This window comes from Oryctolagus cuniculus, chromosome 8 (assembly GCF_964237555.1).
Source record: "Oryctolagus cuniculus chromosome 8, mOryCun1.1, whole genome shotgun sequence".
NCBI classification, from domain to species: domain Eukaryota; kingdom Metazoa; phylum Chordata; class Mammalia; order Lagomorpha; family Leporidae; genus Oryctolagus; species Oryctolagus cuniculus.
The window spans coordinates 51,150,935-51,171,642 of record NC_091439.1 but is presented as its reverse complement, the minus strand read 5'-3'; the positions used below and the strand labels follow the sequence as shown (position 1 = coordinate 51,171,642).

The 20,708-nt window shown below is 41.8% G+C and overlaps 2 protein-coding genes across 29 annotated transcripts in view; one reads left to right on the top strand and one right to left on the bottom strand.

Annotated features, from left to right (window-relative positions):
- Nucleotides 1-12,255, bottom strand: part of CAMK2D (calcium/calmodulin dependent protein kinase II delta) — a gene marked incomplete in the record, with an annotated part of 312,777 nt that extends 300,522 nt beyond the window's left edge. The window contains 2 exon segments of the mRNA NM_001099954.1: nt 10,184-10,278; nt 11,862-12,255. Of these exon segments, the coding sequence (NP_001093424.1) occupies nt 10,184-10,278; nt 11,862-11,926 (160 nt within the window).
- Nucleotides 12,099-20,708, top strand: part of LOC127483154 (translation initiation factor IF-2) — a 335,580-nt gene continuing 326,970 nt past the window's right edge. For all 28 annotated transcript variants that reach the window (XR_011378297.1, XR_011378293.1, XR_011378295.1 and 25 more), the window contains exon 1: nt 12,099-13,426. Coding sequence is in view for 5 of the 28 variants with exons in the window: in XM_051819498.2 (XP_051675458.2) it covers nt 12,099-13,426 (1,328 nt within the window). In the remaining 23 variants the exon portion in view is untranslated. The remainder of the gene's footprint in view (nt 13,427-20,708) is intronic.

The following is a 20,708-nucleotide window of genomic DNA, read 5'->3' as shown; positions in this document are numbered from 1 at the left end:
ACATTGATTTTTTTTAAGATTTATTTATTTATTTGAAAGTCAGAGTTACACAGAGAAGGAGAGGCAGAGACAGAAAGAGAAAGAGAGAGAGACAGAGAGAGAGAGAGAGAGAGGTCTTCCATCCACTGGTTCACTCCCCACACTGGCCAGATCTACAATGATCTGAAGCCAGGAGCTAGGAGCTTCTTCTGGGTCTCCTACACGGGTGCAGGGTCCCAAGGACTTGGGCCATCTTCCACTGCTTTCCCAGGCCATAGCAGAGAGCAGAATCAGAAGTGGAGTGCCGGGACTTGAAAGGGTGCCCATATGGGATGCCGGCACAGCAGGTGGCAGCTTTACCCGCTAGGCCACAGTGCCAGCCCCACATATTGATTTTTTTATTGCTGCTAATATCTGTTTAAAACAGAAGAAAAATATTGCATGGTTGAATCTAGCTAGGGAGGTTAAATACTCAAATTAAAACTGTCCAGCCAGAGTTGTGGCATAGCCAGTAAAGCCGCTGCCTGCAAGGCCAACATCCCATATGGGTACCAGCTGAAGTCCCAGCTGCTCCACTTCTGATCCAGCTCCCTCCCTGCTAATGGTCAGGGGAAAGCAGAAGAAAATTGCCCAAATGTTTGTGCCCCTGCCATCCACTTGGGAGACCACGAATGAAACTGCTGGCTCCTGGCTTCAGGCTGGCCATTGAGACCACCTAAGGACCAGTGAATGGAAGATCTGACTCTTGACTTTAAAAATAAATAAACAAATCCTTAAAAACCGTTAATTAATTAATTAAATTATCCTTTGCAAAAAAGTTTTTGATTAAGTGATTGCAGTTTATGAACTTTGTGATAAACTAAAAATTCTATCACAGAGTTAATCTGACAGTATAATTTCAAATTTTTCCTTTTTAAAAAAAATGGGGGCAGGGCCGGCACTGTGGCATAGTGGGTAAAGCCACTGTCTGCAGTGCCAGCATCCCATATGACACCATTCAAGTCCTGGCTGCTCCTCTTCCAATCCAGCTCTCTGCGATGGCCTAAGAAAGCAGTACAAGATGGCCCAAGTCCTTGGTCCCCTGCACCTGCATGGGAGACCCAGAAGAAGCTCCTGGTTCCTGGCTTCGGATTGGCCCAGCTCTGGCCATTGTGGCCATGTGGGGGTAAAAGATCTCTATCTCTCTCTGCCTCTCTCTGTAACTGCCTTTCAAATATATAAATCTTAAAAAAAAAAAATGAGGGAAACAGATGTGTGTATAGTACAGGCAAATCTTCCTGACAAAGGTTCTGGTCCCTAAACACAAACTCATTAATTAATCATAAGATAATACATTTATTCAATAAATATCTGTGAAGGGTTTCAGGCAGGCAATATTCTCAAGACTGTGTATTCAGGTGGTAAATAATGTCAATACCATTTTCAGACATCTTACTTTTGATTTTGACCAGAAACCTATAACTTTTTTCAGTGGTAATTAATCCACTATTACAGCTGTAGAGAGACTAGATTTTCTGGGTTATAAATACAAACAGGATTCTCTAGGGCACTTTGATAATGTTGCCTTTTAAAATAATTCTAATTATCATCCAGTCCTTTATTTTCTTAGTCACTTTTAATTTTTCTTTCTTTTGCCTCAAGACTAAATAAAGCAAAATGTGAAGTCATAAGAAATTAATTATTCCTCCCTTATCAGCTGTTCATCCTTAATGATTCAGCACTGTAAAATCCCACAATCCACCTTATTAATATCTTCCAACACAGCTTGCCACATGTAATGATTCACAGTAAAAAAAAAAAAAAATCCCCATGTCTTTTTATCACTTTGATTTCATGAAACTCTTGATCACCAACGGTTAGAAAGTATCTCAAGTTCACTTTTATGCTTTCCAATTTTCTTGCTTCTCTCCAATATTTTTCATAACACTTACTACTTTATTTCCTTTCTATGTATCTTTAAGCACAAAACTCATTATCTTCAATCCCCAGTTCAAACTCCAGCCCTTGTAGAAAGTCTTGTTGACCTTTCATCAACATAGCAGTTATCTCCATATACCTTTCACCCAGTGAATACTTCCACTGTGACCCTTATCAACCTGAATCTGCTTCACCTTGAAAGTAAGGAACTTATCTTTTGCTTTTATTTATCCAGTACCTAGCAGTGGGAGGAGGACATGGTGAGTATTTTCTTTTAAATTAAAATTAAAATCTAGCATCACATTCATTCATGAAGAGGATTCAAAAAACAAAGGATGAGAGAAAAATTACTTCTGGCTAGAGAAGAGAAGGTGGACCTGACAAGAGAGGCAGCCTGAATGGGTCCTAGGAGGCTCTTAACACTCCAGGGTATATTCATTCCATTTGGAAGGTGCAGACAGAACTTTCTCAGTTACTCTGGATATGCTGCTATTCTGCCTGGACAAGCATTTCTCCTTTCTCTATCAGGCTCACCTAAGTCATTCAAAACACAACCTCACACACGAATCTCTTAGGAAATCTCAGTGATACCAACCTCTCTGAGTTCCTGTCTACATGCTTTCAGAAGGCTCTGCACAGAGTTCCACTGCAGCCTTCCCAAACACTATCTCATTTGCTAAGCTATCATCTACAATCATACATCAGGAAATATTAATGGACAAAATCTCCAGTAATTGATTCATAACTCCCAATATCAAAAGGACTCATAAAAGGTGACTTACTTGAGTTTTAATTTTTGCAATGGGTCGGTTCCATATTTCAAAGGAAATGAAAAGTGTTAATTCAATGGTATGAACAATCAAAAAGTTCTTGGGTGGGAGGCTGATCTCACACAGTCAGGCAAAGATTGACATGCATTAATAACACAGTATGGAACGACCACCACATTCCTTATTAAGGTTGCCTTATTTAATCTTGCTGTAATACAGAAAGGATTTTTATAATTTCCTAACAGTGCTGATACAACTTTTTATTATTTTATTTCCTAGTAAGTTTCAAATATTAGAACTATTTTCATTAATCAAAAGGAAATAGTCATCTAATATCAAGGCCTATACAGAAATTTAAATGTTAAGTTATCTGAACTACAGGACACAAAATAAAGATAATACATGCCACTTCTGGGCCCAATAACTGAAGAGTTGTGCCAAGTCCACATATGAAAATAAAAATTATATATTAATTTTTTCTTAAAACACCAACCTAGCCACAAAACTTTCAAACATTAATTTTCTCAAATAGTTTTAAATTGCTAAATCAATACTGTATAATCAGAACTTTAGTTCATCTATGCAGTCTCAATTCTATTTCTAATTCCACACATGTACCAAGAGGTTGAGAAATTAGAGTAATTTCTGGACTGTCTGGATGTAAAAAAAATTAAAAGTAACAAGTGGTGTTAGTTTTATTTTACATCTGCACTATATTATAAAAAAGACTGCTTAGAGATATATACACAATACTAATTTTGTTTGCTTGATTACAGAATTTTATTAAGTTCTCATTAATATTCAAGTAATATCACCACTATAAGAATTAACAAAACAAGTAAAATCAGAGAATATAAAAAGACCTAACTGTATTATAACTGAAGTTTTGCAGAAATATAAAAGAAAACTCCTTCTTAATATTAGCAATGGTATAGAGAGGTAAAATACACTTATATTGGCACATATTATTTCATAGTTATATGATAATTTATTATATTTTAGAAGAACACTGACCTCTGATTTATCATGTAATAAGTGGTTCTAGCAATTAAGAAATGTATGAGAAGATGAATGCCAAGAAGTCATTATTATCATATAAAATATTTTATAATCAAGATGCTTTAAAATGCTGAATAAATTACATGGGTTATTCATACAGACATCTGCTATCAGAACCATCAGTGCAGTGGATTCTGAACTGTAGTAATCACAGCTCCTTCTGGATTTTACATATTCTGGCACCAGTTTACCATTCCAAACATGTCCAAATAGACTATAAAAACAGCAGAACTGGCCGGCGCCATGGCTCACTAGGCTAATCCTCCGCCTTGCTGTGCTGGCACACCAGGTTCTAGTCCCGGTCGGGGCACCGGATTCTGTCCCGGTTGCCCCTCTTCCAGGCCAGCTCTCTGCTGTGGCCAGGGAGTGCAGTGGAGGACGGCTCAAGTACTTGGGCCCTGCACCCCATGGGAGACCAGGAGAAGTACCTGGCTCCTGCCATCGGATCAGCGTGGTGCGCCGGCCGCAGTGCGCTGGCCGAGGCGGCCATTGGAGGGTGAACCAACGGCAAAAAGGAAGGCCTTTCTCTCTGTCTCTCTCTCTCACTGTCCACTCTGCCTGTCAAAAAAAAAAAAAAAAAAAAAAAAAAAACTAATCAGTATTTGTTCTGTACTAATCTAAATATCTGATATCAAAATAATATAACTTCTAACTCTCATGGTGAAAAAGAAAGAGAAATGTGTTATCATTATTCACCACTTGGTAAGCATACCTTCTATTCCTATGTCACCAAAATAACATTTTAAAAGATATAAATTATATGTAAATTAACAGACATTTGAGGTGTTTCTACAATATTATTTTAGCTTAAAAAAGAAGTTAAATAATATATGATGACAGTATTTCTCTACCTGCTCAGTATAGTATAAGGGATGTTCTGTAGATGCATGTGCTAACACAGAAGGAAAGAAACTCCTGAGTAGATTCTGAGTCTCCCAAATATGGTGTGTGTGACTAACAGCTGAGAGGAAATGCAACTGAAACTGTCTGCTGGAAATCCATTAAAAATATCTAAGCATGGAAAAATGCCTGGGTAACTGTAGAGTTGGATGTATAAATCTGTGCAGAAATGTAGCCAAATTTTTGACAATTCCCTCAAGGTCCTGTATACATATATATATATATATATATATATTTTTTTTTTTTTTTGACAGGCAGAGTTAGTGAGAGAGAGAGAGAGAGACAGAGAGAAAGGTCTTCCTTTTCCATTGGTTCACCCCCAAAATGGCCACTATGGCCGGTGTGCTGTGCCAATCCGAAGCAAGGAGCCAGGTGCTTCTACCTGGTCTCCCATGCGGGTGCAGGGCCCAAGCACTTGTGCCATCCTCAACTGCCTTCCTGGGCCACAGCAGAGAGCTGGACTGGAAGAGGAGCAACTGGAACAGAATCCAGCGCCCCAACCGGGATTAGAACCCGGGGTGCCAGTGCTGCAGGTGGAAGATTAGCCAAGTGAGCCGTAGTGCCAGCGAAGGTCCTGTATATATTGACAACAACTCTTTTCTTCCATTGTAATATTACATTTAAAGAACCTTAATTGAGTTATATGACTAAATGGTCTTTACTACAAATAAGTTTAAGATGTAGATTTATAAACACATGGAATTGCAAATAATACAAGAAAAATTTGCAAGAAAAAAATATGCTCCAAAAAATTTCATATGCAGCTCCCAAAAATCAGTACCTTAAGAAGCTAGCAAGCTTTTTGCAATTTTTCCACATTAGCCTAATCATCATTTTAAAAATTTTTCTACAAAAAGTTTTTTTCATGGGCCGGTGTAGTTCCATTAATGAGTAAAGCCACCAACTGAGATGTCAGCATTCCATATGGGTACCAATACCTGTTCCTGCTGCCTCACTTCTGATCCAGCTCACTCCTATAGGCCTGGGAACACAGCAAAAGATGGTCCAAGCACTTGGGCCCCTGTTACTCATAGGTGAGACCCAGAGGAGGCTCTTGGCTCCTGGCTTCAGCCTGGCTCAGCCCTGGCCATTGTGCCATCTGGGGACTGAACCAGCAAATAAAAGATACTCCTCTCCCTTCAACTCTGATATTCAAATAAAATAAATAAATCTAAAAAAAAAGTTTTTTCAGATCATTATATTCTCAGAAAGGGGTGTTATTAAAAGAAAATATGCATTTTAGAACACATGTTCTTAATATAGTTTTACAGATTTACTTTCAGTAGTTGCTTGTTTTTAGGAGAAAATCAGTTATTCAACTCCTTTACAAATCATAACATCCACATGTGATCCTAATCTCTATATTGAGCTCCTTCTATAATCTCAATTCTGTCAAAATTTTCACTTTCCCCGTAACAACAATGGAGTGCATATACAAGGGTTTTCCCATAAGATTTTTTTTTTTAAAAGATTTATTTATTTTTTTGAAAGTCAGAGTTACACAGAGAGAGGAGAGGCAGAGAGAGGTCTTTCATCCGGTGGTTCATTCCCCAGTTGGCCGCAACTGCCAGAGCTACACCGATCTGAAGCCAAAAACCAGTAGCTTCCTCCAGGTCTCCTACGCGGGTGCAGGGGCCCAAGGACTTGGGCATCTTCCACTGCTTTCCCAGGCCATAGCAAAGAGCTGGATTGAAAGTAGAGCAGCTGGGTCTCGAACTAACGCCTATATGGGATGCTGGCACTTGAGGCCAGGGCATTAACCCGTTGGGCCACAGCGTCAGCCCCTTCCATAAGATTATATCACCTAGTGAGGTCAAAGCCATCTTAGTTTGCTTAAGTACATTCTGTAACACACTACCATGATCGTAAAGTGGTGAAATGGCCTAGCAGTGTGTTCCCCAGAACATATCCTTTTTAAGTGATGCATGATTATACTTTGAATTTTATATTGAAAAAATCAAAGTATGATATTTTTCTTCAAGAGCTTACAATTTAATTTTGGTATAGGTTAAATAAATATACACATTCAGAGATACAAATGTACCATAATCTTTTGGGCTAGTATTGTGGTTTAGCTGGTTAAGCCACCACCTGCATCAGCAACATCCCATATGAATGCTGGTTCAAATCCCTGATGCTCCACTTCCAATCCAGTTCCCTTCTAATGGGCCTTGGAAAAAAGGAGAAGATAGCCAGAGTGCTAGCACCCTTGCCACCCATGTGGGAGACCCAGATGGAGTTCCTGGCTCCTGGCTTAGGCCTGGTCCAGCGCCTACCACTGCAGCCATTTGGAGAGTGAACCAGCAGATGGAAGGTACCTGACTCTTTCTCTGTCTCTCTTCTCTCTGTAACTCTGCCTTTCAAATAATCTGGTTTTTTTTTTTTTTTTTTTTTTTTTTGTTTTTTGTTTTTTTTTGACAGGCGGAGTGGACAGTGAGAGAGAGAGACAGAGAGAAAGGTCTTCCTTTGCCGTTGGTTCACCCTCCAATGGCTGCCACGGCCGGTGCGCTGCGGCTGGCGCACCGTGCTGATCTGATGGCAGGAGCCAGGAGCCAGGTGCATTTCCTGGTCTCCCATGGGGTGCAGGGCCCAAGCACCTAGGCCATCCTCCACTGCACTCCCTGGCCACAGCAGAAGCTGGCCTGGAAGAGGGGCAACCGGGACAGAATCCGGCGCCCCAACCGGGACTAGAACCCGGTGTGCCGGCGCCGCTAGGCGGAGGATTAGCCTAGTGAGCCGCGGCGCCGGCCTCAAATAATCTGTTTTAAAAATTATTTTTAAAAACCATAACCAGTTCTAATTGATATAACAGTATAAAATAAAGTTACTGACCATTTTGAAGAAAGAGTACTACAATTTACAAGTGATCAGACCTAGGTAAAATTGATACTGAACTTTGCTATTTAAGAAGTGACTCATAAAATTCACCAATTCCCAAAAATATTCCATGAACCTCTCTGGGTATGTTTTACCATTTTATTGATAAAAAGTCTGGCATCCATTAAAGATAAATGACTGAATAAAATTTATATCCTAAGGACAAAGATTCAAACTGGGTTCTCAAAACTAAATCAAGGCTGCAACTAGATTTATAATTGTCAAGTTCTTTCATATAAGTAATCTGATTTGATCATTATAAAAACCTCATCATACAATAACAGCAGATAATATTCCTGACTGCATATTACATGGTAGACGTTCTTCTACACCAAAGTAACTCTTGTACTTCACAAAAAAAAAAAAAAAAATCCCTATAAAGGAAGGATTCTATTATTAGCCCATCTTACAGATTATAAACAGGAAAACATGAGGTTTAGAGAAAATAGGCAAACTACACAAGATGACATGACTAGTGATTACCAGAATCAGAATTCAAACCCAGCACCAATGATGTTCATCATAAGCTCACTTAGGCAGGTTAACACAAAGCAAGTTACACCTTTGGCACAGTGCTTAAAATGCTACTTGAAACTCCCTCACCCTATATCGGAGTATCTGAGTTAGAGTCCTTTCTTTGCTTCTGATTCCAGCTTCCTGCTAATGCCCACCGTGGGAGGCAACAGATGATATATCTAGTACCAGGATTCCTGCCATCCACACAGGAGACCCACAATGACTTCTGGGCTGGCTTTTGCCTGTCCCAGCCCTGGCTGTGTTGGCTTTTGGAGAATACAACAATGGATAGAAATTCGCTACCCATGTGCCTCTGTCTCTCTGTCTCCTGCCTTTCGATTAAAATGAAAAATACAGTTTTAAAGTATTTTTAAAAATGAAAAATTACCAAAGTCATAAAAATTGTAGAGAAAAAGAAGCAGAATGTCTTCTAATTCTTCACCTTAGTTAGTTTCCCTAAACATAGTTGGAATAATTACAATCATTAAATTCAGAAGGGATTGAAGGCTTTAGATGCTTGAAACAGAGTGTAAGCAGGTAAGGAACACTGGCAGAAAGGCAAGGAGAAGAAATTCCATCTGGCTAGAGAAGATTTATCTTGCATAGATTGAAGGCAAAAGAAAATGTGTACCTGAGCAGGGACAGTGTATTTGCCATTCTGAAGTAGTTTCAGAGCTGGGAGGATGTAGAGGTGCCTCTAACTAATGAGGTTAGTAAAAGTGAACAACTAGACTGATCTGTTTTTAGAGAAAATGTAAAGCCACTAAGAGATTTGGAATAGAAGTTGTAATACCATCAAAAGAAGTGACACCTCCACCACTGCCAAAAGTAGCTAACATACAGGAAAAAATAGTATAAGCATTGAAATAATTTGACTATGCATTTTCATTCTTCCTTTCTTTTCTTTTCCTTTCTGTAAGCAAATTAGCATTTATAGTTTAGCAACTCCTCACTGTGAACACCTTCCTGTGGAGTAGAAACTAATAGAGGAACAAAATTAATATAACATGCTTCTCATTCGTTGTCATACCAGATTCTATGGTGCTGGTTATATTAGCATACAGATTTTTCTCAGAATGATGTTAGAATCAGCTGAAGAAAGGTACAACAGAATCCCATTCCAATGAATTAACTGAAATGCCAACCTAAATATAAAGTACATGTCAAAAGTAGAATTTGCAATATACTCAAAGACAAATTAACTGTGACAGAGGCCTGAGGCAATGATAGCAGGACAGTAGTACCAAGCACTTTTTAAAAGATGTATTAAATGAGGAAAACTAACCCTAGTGGAATTTCTTCTCTCATTACTTAAAATAAACCAGGTCACGGAGATGGGTTTACACTATGGTACTTTGCTCATTTTAATTTCACTTTTACTTCATCAAACCAGAAGTTCCCATGGAAATACCTTAAGACACATGCTCACAATTCGGGAATGCCTAACATGTCAGTGTAAGTACTTTTACATGAATTCACCAAAATAAAAAAGAATGCAGTGAGAGCCCTCCAAGTTTTTTTTGCTAATGTCAACAGCTATTTTATGAGTATGAATTATCTCTGTGGCTTATCACTGCATGTGTAAAATATATTACATGATACCTTGTGAAGTCTTAATGTGGAAGACAAAGGAAAGGTCTGAATGGTACAAAGAAACATCAGAAATGAAGCTGAGCTTCCTAGAATACAGTAATCATTAATTTTATCCCTCCCGAAGCCATTACTGTTAAATATACCTTGATGAATTAAGTTCAAGTGTAACTACAATCGAATATATGATTCAACTGAGCTCTGACCTATTTTTCTTCTTAAAAGCAAAAGGGAATAATAATAGTTGTGAGACTTATATTTTTTCGTTCTAGGGTTCTTCTAATAGTCATTTTACACTAGAGATAAAAGCAAAATGTACTTAGTGACTTTTTTTGCTTGAGATATAATTATTGCTGCTACTGCTCATAAGAGAATTTGTATTCAATAATGAGACATATATTTATTTTTAAACTGTACAGACCAACAGACATTCAGGAAGAAAATGAATCTCAATATATAATCTGGTATCTAAGCCTAAAATTCTATCATAACCACATGATGTATTTACATACAACACAACCAACAATCAACATGACAAACAAATATATATGATTTATATGATTCCAAATACCCACCCCTAGCAGAAAGCTTTTTGGTGTTGATAATTTTGGCAGCATATTCTTGTCCAGTAGGGATTTTCATACATCTTCTCACCACTGAGAATGCCCCCCTGGAAACCAATAATTAGCAGGTCATCAATAAAATCAAATAAGGCATTAAAAATTTAAATTCTGAGCACTTTTATTGATTTTAGTTGATTGATTGTTAACTATCAATGCAACATTCCAGAAAATGAACAATCCTTCCTGGAAACACGGACCTTCTTTAGTATTGATGGATAAAAGTAAATCTTAATCAACTGGGAGCTCACATTATTAATCAACAAAATAAAAGGAAGTGCCGATTATGACCACTCTTGTTTGCACATAAAATTTGAAAACATTTTACAATTTACACTCACAGGGCACCAAATGCTCTGAGAAAACCCTGCAAAAACAGAGCTGAGGAGGAGCAGCAAAAATCTGCTGCCTATTTATTTTAGTAGAGAAAAAAATTAATGTGTCTCTAAGTAAGGAAGTATGATGATCATTTTCATTAAAATGGAAATCTTGAGCACATTTGTGTGGGTTTTAAAAAAATCCTGGTATGGTGATTTCTCTGTGCCCGGTTTCGGGATGGGGGAGGGGAGAGATTTGAATTAAGCTGCTCTTCCGACATATTCTCCATGTTTTAACAGCAGCAAAATATATGGACATAATTTTCATTACATTATAAAAATATTTACATTTCCTTTAGTTCAACTGTACAAACCAACAACACACGCATTAAGTACTAGTGGAAACTAGAGGTATTGAAATTGAATTTTGGTTTGATGCTACATAAATCAACATTCATGGCTCAGCCCCTAGGTCCCTGTGCAAACTGGTCCTCGGTAGGTCTTCGATCCCCTTATCATCCCGAGGTAGTTCTGCCTGTTAGATACAGGAGGTCATTTTCCACAACGCTAGGCTACTCTGGGGAAGCGCTCCCCGGGTCTCCAGAGTGCTTTTTCCGCTGCCTGTACATAAATAAATCCTCCCAGAGAACGCAAAGGTGCGCACGTAAACCCCAGTTAAAATGATGGTGGGCCAGTAATCCAGCGCGGAGTAACAGAGGCTATGGGGCAGGGCTGCGTTCTGTTGGGGGCCCCTTTTCTGAACAACTACTGGGATGCGAAGCAGACGCGACACCAAACCGAGTTGAACTTTCGGCATCAATAAAAATGGCACCGTCTATGGCACAGAGTTCCCACCCGAACCTGGGTCACACCGCCGACCCGCCGGCTGACCAGGAGGCATCTCTGTTTACAGAAAACGTGATCTATGTTGCATCCTACGTGGGTTTGTGTTTCCCCTCCAAACACACACACACACACACACACACAACACACACACGCGCTTGTCAGGATGACAGCTACAACTGCAGAGACCGTAAATTCACCAAGTCTCTCGGGGAAAGACTGGGTGGGGGAGCGCAGCCGGTGGGCTACGATTATCAGAAGGGGCCACGGTCCAGGGAGCGGGCTCTTCCCTTCTCCGTCGCCTCCGCTCACTAAGACAGCACCTTCCCTGAAGCGACATCCCAGGGGCCCTCCTCCCGCTCCTCCGGTCACCCAAACTCCCTCGCCCCTTGCCGGGAGGCCGGCGGGTCGGGGGCAAGGCGACCCGCCCTCTGCTGGAAAGGGGACGTGTGATCCCGGGCAAAGGCTCTTACTTTCCGAGCTCCTCGAAAAGCTGATACTCGTCCGTGAACCTGGTGCAGGTGGTGGTTGAAGCCATCCTCGGTCGCGGCTGTGCCCTGGCTAGGAGCGCGACGGACGAGACGCGAGCAGGCGCGCGGCTTCCCCGGGACTGGCCCCGCGGCGCTGTCACCCAGGGCCGCCCTCACTTTCCTCGTCCGAAAGTAGCTCGCCCGCCAGGGAGTGTGCGCAGGGGCGGGGCGGGAGGGGAGATGGCCAGAAAGGGTGGCGTGGGGTCTCCTCCCCACGGCCCGCCGAGTCTCCTCCTGCTGCGGGGCCTTGCTTCCTCCTCTGGCCGCTCCACTCGTGCCCTCCGGAGCCCCTCTCCCCAGAGGCAGGGGCGGGCAAAGTACTCAAGAAGAAGGGGCGAGGGAATGGAAAAGCAGCGAAGCACGGGGCGAGAGGCGAGCAGTTGCGAAACGATCCGCACCGGGGGCAGGAGCTGTAGAGGTGGAGGGGAGGGAGTCCGAGGGGGCGGAGTGCGGAGGGGCCGAGGCCGCCGAGCGCTAGAGCCCAGCTGCAGCTGTCAGCAGGCGCGCCGGGGCTCGGCCGAGCGTGCGCGCCCGGGACCAGCCTCCCTCCGGCGCCGGCGGGGACGGGCACCTCGGCGGCCTCGCTCTGCCGACGAGCCCGCGCGGCTTGGCGACGGCGAAACGAGAGAAGGAGCGCCGGGGCTCGAGCGAAGCCTCTCCGCCGTCCCCAGGCCTCCGCCTCCTGCGCCAGCGCCTCCTCCCGCCGCTCCCTCCGCCTGCCCGACCCCTCCCTCGCGAAGCCCCCTCCTCGCCGGTCCCACACCTCCCTCTAGCGACTCCAAGCCCCGTCCCTTCGCAGCGCTGCCTCCCTCTCCGGGCTCCACAGACGGAGAAACTAGATGGGTGGAGGACGTGCAGGCGGAGGGACTGTGGAAGGGTTTAGGTGACCGAGGCGAGAAGTCAAGATCGCCCATTTCAACCCTCAGGCAGGCTCCTGCCCAAAGTGGGGGGGTGGGGGCTCAGGGAGAGGGACGATGCGGGGCAACTCGTGGACTGTGCCAGGCTGCAGCCGGGGCTCGCAAAAATTACCCACTCTCCCGTTTGGGGCGTGGGACCCTAGGGACCTCTAGGCCGGCTCCGGGCCACAGTGCCCCCGGGGTCGCGCGGCCAGGGGCGCTGCCACTTGGACTGGGCGCCGCTCGGCGCCGACACGGTAGGCGCCGGATGTGGGCAACTGAAGAAGGGTCGCGGCTTCCCACAACCTCCCAGCGTCTGTCGGGGCCCCACCCGGCCGAGGCCACGTACGCCGCGGCTCGCGGGCGCCCAGGGAGGGTTTTCTCCCTCCCCCGCAGCCCCTTCAGCCAGGGGCGAGGACGGCCCGTGCGCCACGTTTCACTTCAGCTTTCACTGGCACCTCCCTGGCCATCTCCCCTGCTGTTTTCCCAGTGGGCTGCTCAGACTCGGGCCATCCGCGAAGGCCTCTGCCCCAGCCACGGACGTGAACAGAAAGAAAGCAAAAAACTCCGCGACTCAGCCACACCTTCCCTCCTCCTCAGAGAAACTCCCCGGTAAGCTCGGCAAGTTCTGGTAGTAAGGCGGCCTCTCGCGAGACTCCCCGCTCTGACGGCGGGGGCGGAGTAGCGGGAAGGTTGGTGTGGGTCACGGGACCCTGTGGGGTGACGTCACTCGCATCACGTGAACGTGTCCTGCCCGTTTCGCTTTGCGAAGGCAAAAAGGAAAGGAGTCCTGTGTGCTTTACTTACATGCGCAGAGATCCGCCCGATAGGGGTGGCACGGGAGTATCCCCCGTAGATGGCTCTCTGAAAACCCACTTAAGGGTGCAAGAATATGCCTTGCTCTTAAGCATGTCTGCTGTTGTTTCCGGTAAACAGGAAAATAATACTACATCGCATTTAAAATAGATAAATTACTTTTGATTATTAAAACAACTTCTGGGCCTTGCTTCCAGTTCTAGGTCTTGAATAAATTATGCAGTTGCACATTTAGAGCCACACGTAAAACAAAAGCGTTAGGGAGTCCTTTACAAATTACTGTCTTTTGTTTCACTTAATCCCTGCGTTCCCATTGCTCATAAACTCATCCTTAGTATTACATCATGAACTTAAAATTTCACAGCTGGAGGATAAAATGTAACTTGAAGTTACAGAGAATCTAAGATGTAAAGGCTCTGTTGCTTGCTCTCAGCGGCTGTTAATAAATTGCCTTGCCCGGGGTCCTACATAATCAGAATTCTCTTATTTTCTGATCTGGGAAATGCTGTTCTGCTAAGGACGGAGCTTCTGTTAAAGTACTCAAGATGTTCCTATATTTTAGCGCTCATTATAGCAGAATTGAAGTTTGTATGTGTTTTGAAATATCAGCCATATAAAGCAAGAAAGGTTTGGTGTAAAATATTCAGAGAAACATGATACCAAAAACTACACCAATGGAAGAAGCATGCTGTCTAAACAGTAATGATTGGTCTATAACTTGAAAAAAAAAAAACACCGAATTTGGTCTTGGAAAAAGATTTTGAATGTGTAAATATTTAGTAATGTGACTCCAGGTTATAGTAACTTAATATTCTTTCCTGAATATAAAAATGAAACAGAAGAAGTAAAATTAAAGCAATAAATTAGGATAAAAGAAAGTTTTATAACTGGGAAGAAAATCATTTCTTAAAAATTCAGGTAATGAAGTCTACTTAATTATGCGATTTATCTCAGTTATTTAAACTACGAATTATAAATGGTTATGATACTTGTGCAATGTAATAAACAACTGATTTGAATAATGTATTATTAGACAATAAGTGTATACACATATATACTTTTATGCCAATACTTTTGCTTAATCTGTGTTCTTTGATCTGTATTATGGACTCATTAAAATATTTATATCATTAAATTATATTATTAAAACAGTTATTTACAATTATTTCTGATGTATGAAACTCCTTAAAATCAAAGACCATTTTTTGAGTTGTACTTTGACATCATTTCAGGAATCAAACAAAACAGAGTTAAATAAAACATGTAGACCCTTTAACAGGATAACATAAGATGTTATTCTTTGGTTTAGAGACAGATGTATTTACATTTCATCATACATGCCTAACTGACTGCTCCCAAGAACAGAATGGCAGAGGGAGGCATGAACAGGGAGTTGTTAAAGAGAAAATTATTAATAAAACTTAGTAAAGATGATGACACATACTTTATTCAAAAGGGGCCATGAAAATGGCCAGATTTTGAAGTGGGGAGGAAAATTGGACTGACCTGACTCCTGCTAGCACAGTGGATTTATAATCAAGGAGTGGGGCAGGGACAGTGGATGTAAATTGCTAGTATAGTATATTGCTATACTAACTATAGTTAGTATTTTTACCTGTCTGGGATTTACTTATGTGAATTGTATAAGGCATCTACTTTCATTTTACCCTTCAAATGGATAGCTAGTCTTTTTTTTTTTATCTTTTATTTAATGAATATAAATTTCCAAAGTACGACTCATGGGTTACAATGGCTTCCCCCCCCATACCGTCCCTCCCACCAACAACCCTCCCCTTTCCCACTCCCTCTCCCCTTCCATTCACATCAAGATTCATTTTCGATTATCTTAATATACAGAAGATCAGATAGCTAGTCTTGACAATGCGTTAACTGAATAGTGCGTCATTTCCAGCTTACTGAAAAGAACTTGTTTTTTAAAAAAAATCATACATTCTTTTATATACTGGATTGTTTTATTACTGTCTGTTATGTTCCATTTGTCTGCTCCTGTACCAACACCCATCTTTTAGTTAATATAACATTAGAAGATGGCATCATCTCCCTCATCATTCTTTATTCTCTCTCTCTCTCTTTTTTTTTTTTTTTTTTGGACAGGCAGAGTTAGACAATGAGCAAAAGAGAGAGAGAGAGAGTTATAGACAGTGAGACAGAAAGAAAGGTCTTCCCCTTCCGTTGGTTCACTCCCCTAATGGCCACCATGGACAGCGCTGCACTGATCCGAAGCCAGGAGCCAGGTGCTTCCTCCTGGTCTCCCATATAGGTGCAGGGCCCAAGCACTTGGGCCATCCTCCACTGCCTTCCTGGGCCACAGCAGAGAGATGGACTGGAAGAAGAGCAACCGGGACTAGAACCCGCCGCCCCAACTGGGACTAGAACCCGGGGTGCTGGTGCCGCAGGCGGAGGATTAGCCAAGTGAGCCACGGTGCCGGCCATCATCATTCTTTATTCTCAAAACATTTTTTTTTCTAAGAACCAAAGCCTTAAATTACCTGATGGCAAGAGTTGGCAACATAAGGGGCGGGAATTTGGTACAGAGTTAAGAAACTACTTAGAATGCTTGCGTATCCTATCAGAGTGCCTGGTTCGAGTCCTGGCTCTGCTTCCCTGTGAGGCAGCAAGTGATTGCTCAAGTACTTGGGTCCCTGCCACCTGCATTGAGTTACAGGCTCCTGGTTTTGATCTGGCACAGTCACATCCAACATTGGGAGTAATCAGCAAATGAAAAGTGTTTCTTTCTCTTTCTCTTCCTTTCAAATCAAAATTAAAATAAATTTTAAAAATTGGCTATATGCTTTGTATCAGGTATATAATATGGATTTTAGACAGGATAGATTTTAGAATATATTTTCACAATCTATTATCACCAAACCTGTATCATTGTACTACTCCTGTCCCACTTACATTTTGAAAGGCCCAGCTAATTTATTACTATATAATTACTACTTATTCATGTGCTAGATCATCAAGGCCCTGCTATTTCTTGTTCCTCTGCTGTATTCCTTCCCAGACTTGGTTATAGATTTGCTCATTGAATACTTCAAAAAGTAGAAAGAAGTTTTAAAACTCTATTTGCCTGATTACATAGTGCATGTGGCTAAACCTATCCACAAAATCTGCTTCATCATGCTTTCCTAATTGGTTTGGAGCTGAATGCATAGCTGTGGTACAAGCATCAGATTTCCCTGCATTAAGATGCTAACTTTTGGGCAAAGGAATGTGAGCAGATGTGATTGCATGCCACTCCCAGACCCTGGCCATGAAGAATACCCGTGTGTGTTCTTTAATGTTCTTCACAGTTTCTGAATGACCAAGAAGCAATTCCAAGGGCAATATTGTAGGCACCATGTTGAAGACTGCAGAACCTTTCTCAGCCTGCAGTACCTAAAAGACTTCAAGACTTAATAGAGCAGAGTTGCTGATAACATGGAAACTCTGCTCTGGACCAAAGAAACGAACTTCTTGTAATGTAAGAACTGAATATTAGCCCACTGTATTTAAATGAAAATGTATAGAGTTCTTAAATTCAGAAGTCCTGTACAAATCTAACATAACTCAAAGCCGAGGTATCAATTTTAATGAATGAATGAAAATATATAGTTTGGATTATGATTGTGTTTTAGTCTCTATAATATGCTGCTCTCCATTGATGTGGCAACTGGGAGTTGGCTGTGTTTCAGATTGCCCATCTCTAGTCAGAGCAAATCTGTTAAGTTAAATGAATAAAAAGAAACCAGTTTACCACTGGCACTTCACACTACCAGTGTCCCTTACCCCCAAAACACACCTCCCTAACACATACACGTGTCTTACTTCTAGTCAATAAAGGCAATAGATACTGAGATTCTGCAAACTATGGCAATACCACTGGAAAAGGTCATGCACATGTCTCTTTAAAATCCTTCCATTTTAATGCTGTTTTATTCATTTATTACACCCATGGGGAGAAGGAAACCTCAATTAATGGTTTATTGGCAAGCAACACCTCTTTTTCACAACTGCTTAGTTTATTTAACAAGGAAAATATGTTCTCAATTTAAGAGTGAAAAGTGTTCTTGAAGGTGGAGGCAATTAAGCTGGGAGTGTTGTCAAAGAACAAAGTAACAGACAATAAAGCACCCCTGAAGCTTGAATGTGAAGAATGATGTCATTAATTTTGCAGTATTCAGCCTATAAATTTGTATGTGTGTGTGAGTGTATTGCTGAACATTTGTAGAAAGAATTGAAAGGTAAGTTTGAGTCAAAAAATTTGAAATCCATGCATGTTTTTTATAGCATGAATTCTCTGTAAACTTTTTGAAGACCCCAGGTGCTCTGAGAATATAATGTAGAGAAAATAATGTCCCCATTTTTAGCATTTACTTTTGAGTGGGACAAATTGATATTAATTAATTAAAAAATAAATATAAAGGAAGAAATCACAATCTGTGAGAAAGTAGAATACTTGTTTTGATGGTGTACACACAGAGGGTCTTTGTAAGAAAGGTTGAGCAAACAAGGATCCCCAAAACGAGAGATAATGAAATGAAACATAAAATACAGGGAAGAGCATCCTACTAGGTATAACATAACAAATTCGAAAAAGTGAATGAAGTCAAATCTGGGCAACATGTAGTCAGCAAAACATGTCTGCAGAAGTGGGCAGGGGAAAACTCAGGGGACACTTAAAACTGTGTGAAGAACAGTGTGGAAACACTGAAAGAACTTAAGAATAGGTGTAACATTACTGTCCCATGAAGTTCATTCTGTCTGCCTTGTAGAAAATGAATTTTAAAATCTATGGTGGTCAACATAAAAGACTTTTCTGTATAAACTCTGCACAGAGTATACAAGACCACAAATCAGTAAGTATTGTCTGCCTTAGAAAAATTCTCCTGGGCCGGCACCATGGCTCACTTGGTTAATCGGCTGGCATCCCATGTGGGCGCCTGGTTCTAGTCCCGGTTGCTCCTCTTCCATTCCAGCTCTCTGCTGTGACCCAGGAAGGCAGTGGAGGATGGCCCAAGTGCTTGGGCCCTGCACCCGCATGGGAGACCAGGAGGAAGCACCTGGCTCCTGGCTTCGAATTGGCGCAGCGCGCCGGCCATGGCGGCCATTTCGGAGGTGAACCAACGGAAGGAAAATCTTTGTCTCTCTCTCTTTCTCTTTCACTGTCTAACTCTGCCTGTCTAATTAAAAAAAAATTCTCCAAGCCTAAGTTATTGTAGACTATGATCTGCCACCTGGTCAAATAGCTTGCTCATCAATTTAGTTAAGACTTTCTTCATTGTATCCCTAGTTTTAAACTATTAGGTCATAAATTTTGTCTAATTCTCAACCATTTCTTCATGAAAGACTTCCTTAAACCACTTGGAGCCAGACCCCCAATCCTATCTTTGTCTTCTTTCTGAAACAAAAGGATCCTAACAAGCTGATACTCTCCCAGCTGCAATGAATCTTGAGAGAGTTATTAACAGGTTGTATGAAAATATTTTGAAGAGTTCAGCCATGTAAACATAAGACATTGTTTCACCAATACTGGAATACTCATACTGTAAACTATAGGCAACTATTAATATATTAAATTATATGGTAGGAAAGTATTGGCATAGAAAAATGTCTAAAAGTTCAAGTTACTGAAGAGTTTACATGTTTTAGTTCCAGCTTCATCTGCTTAATTGAATAGACAGTAAATTCTCTAAGCAGAGCTTAGATGTTAACTGTGATTATCAATGGAGATAGAAATACTAGTGGATTTTTGCAGCAACTTCTGATTTTCCTTCACTGAAAACTTCTGCAACAAAAGCAGTGAATACTGTAAAGAGATCTATCTAAGTTTCTAATTGACATCTACAAGGATACTTTAAAAATTTTGTGGGGAAAACGGAGTTTAAAAATAATTTTATTTTGATTCAAAAAATTTGAAATCCATGCATACTTTTTTATAATACACATTTTCTAATAACCTTTTGAAGACTTCTTCATATGCATGGATTTCAGCATATAATGCCAAAATAAACTTATCTTTTAATTTTTTTTTCATTTTAGCAGCTTCAATATAGTTCTGAAATAATTCTCTATTTTACAGATGAGGAGATAGGCACAGAGGTATGTTCAAAGTGGACAGGCATTGTGGCATACTGTGTTAAACTGCCACTTGAGATGCCCACATTCCATATTGGAAGCTACACTGCTTCTCATACAGCTTCCTGCTAATAATGTGCATCCAGGGAGGCAGCAGATGATGGCTCAATTATGTGAGTCCCTGCAACCCACATAGGGGACCCAGATGGAACTCTTGGCTTCTGTCTTCAACCTAGCCCAGACCAGGCAGGCACTGGGGAAATAAACCAGCAGATGGAAACTCTCCCTCTCTCCCTCTCTCCCTCCCTCCCCCTTCTCTCTCTCTCTCTCTCACTCACACACACACACACACACACACTTTCAAACTAATTACTTTTTTGTAAAAACATGTTCAAAGAAGTGACTGAATAGAAATAAAACCCAAAGATTCCAGGGAGAATTGGAGAGAAAACCACACTAGAAATCCTACAAGAGTAACAGGAACTGCATGTACTTGTGTGGAAGGTGCGGACATGCAGCACAAACATCAATACAACACATGACTGCAACAGCTAGGAGCCAGAGATCACCTTGAAGACAGAAACAGAGGTGAGACTAGACTGCAGCAAACCATGGTGATATAGCTGGGGGAAGAGCATGGTGTGAGTCTGGACCAGAGGCCTGGGGGCTAGTGGTTGCTAATGGTTGTCTGCGGACCCAGTGGAAGTAGAGGGGGCACATTTATCTTGCCCCAGATTCCCAACAGCAGTGCCCGCTGCCCTGCTGAGAAAGGGCGGGTGTCATTTTGGGCTTGGGCAGGAGCTGCAGAAGACTTTGTGCCCACAGCAACTGGCTGAGACAGATCTTCTCTTCAATACTGATGGCAGTGGAGGGGAGAGAGCAACATTCAGAGAGTGGCTCTTATATACACATGTGATCCAGAGATTCTGGTAGAGGGAAAAATCTGCAGTCCCCACTGATTTTGAGCCTAGCTGGGAGGTAGCTGGGCACAAACATA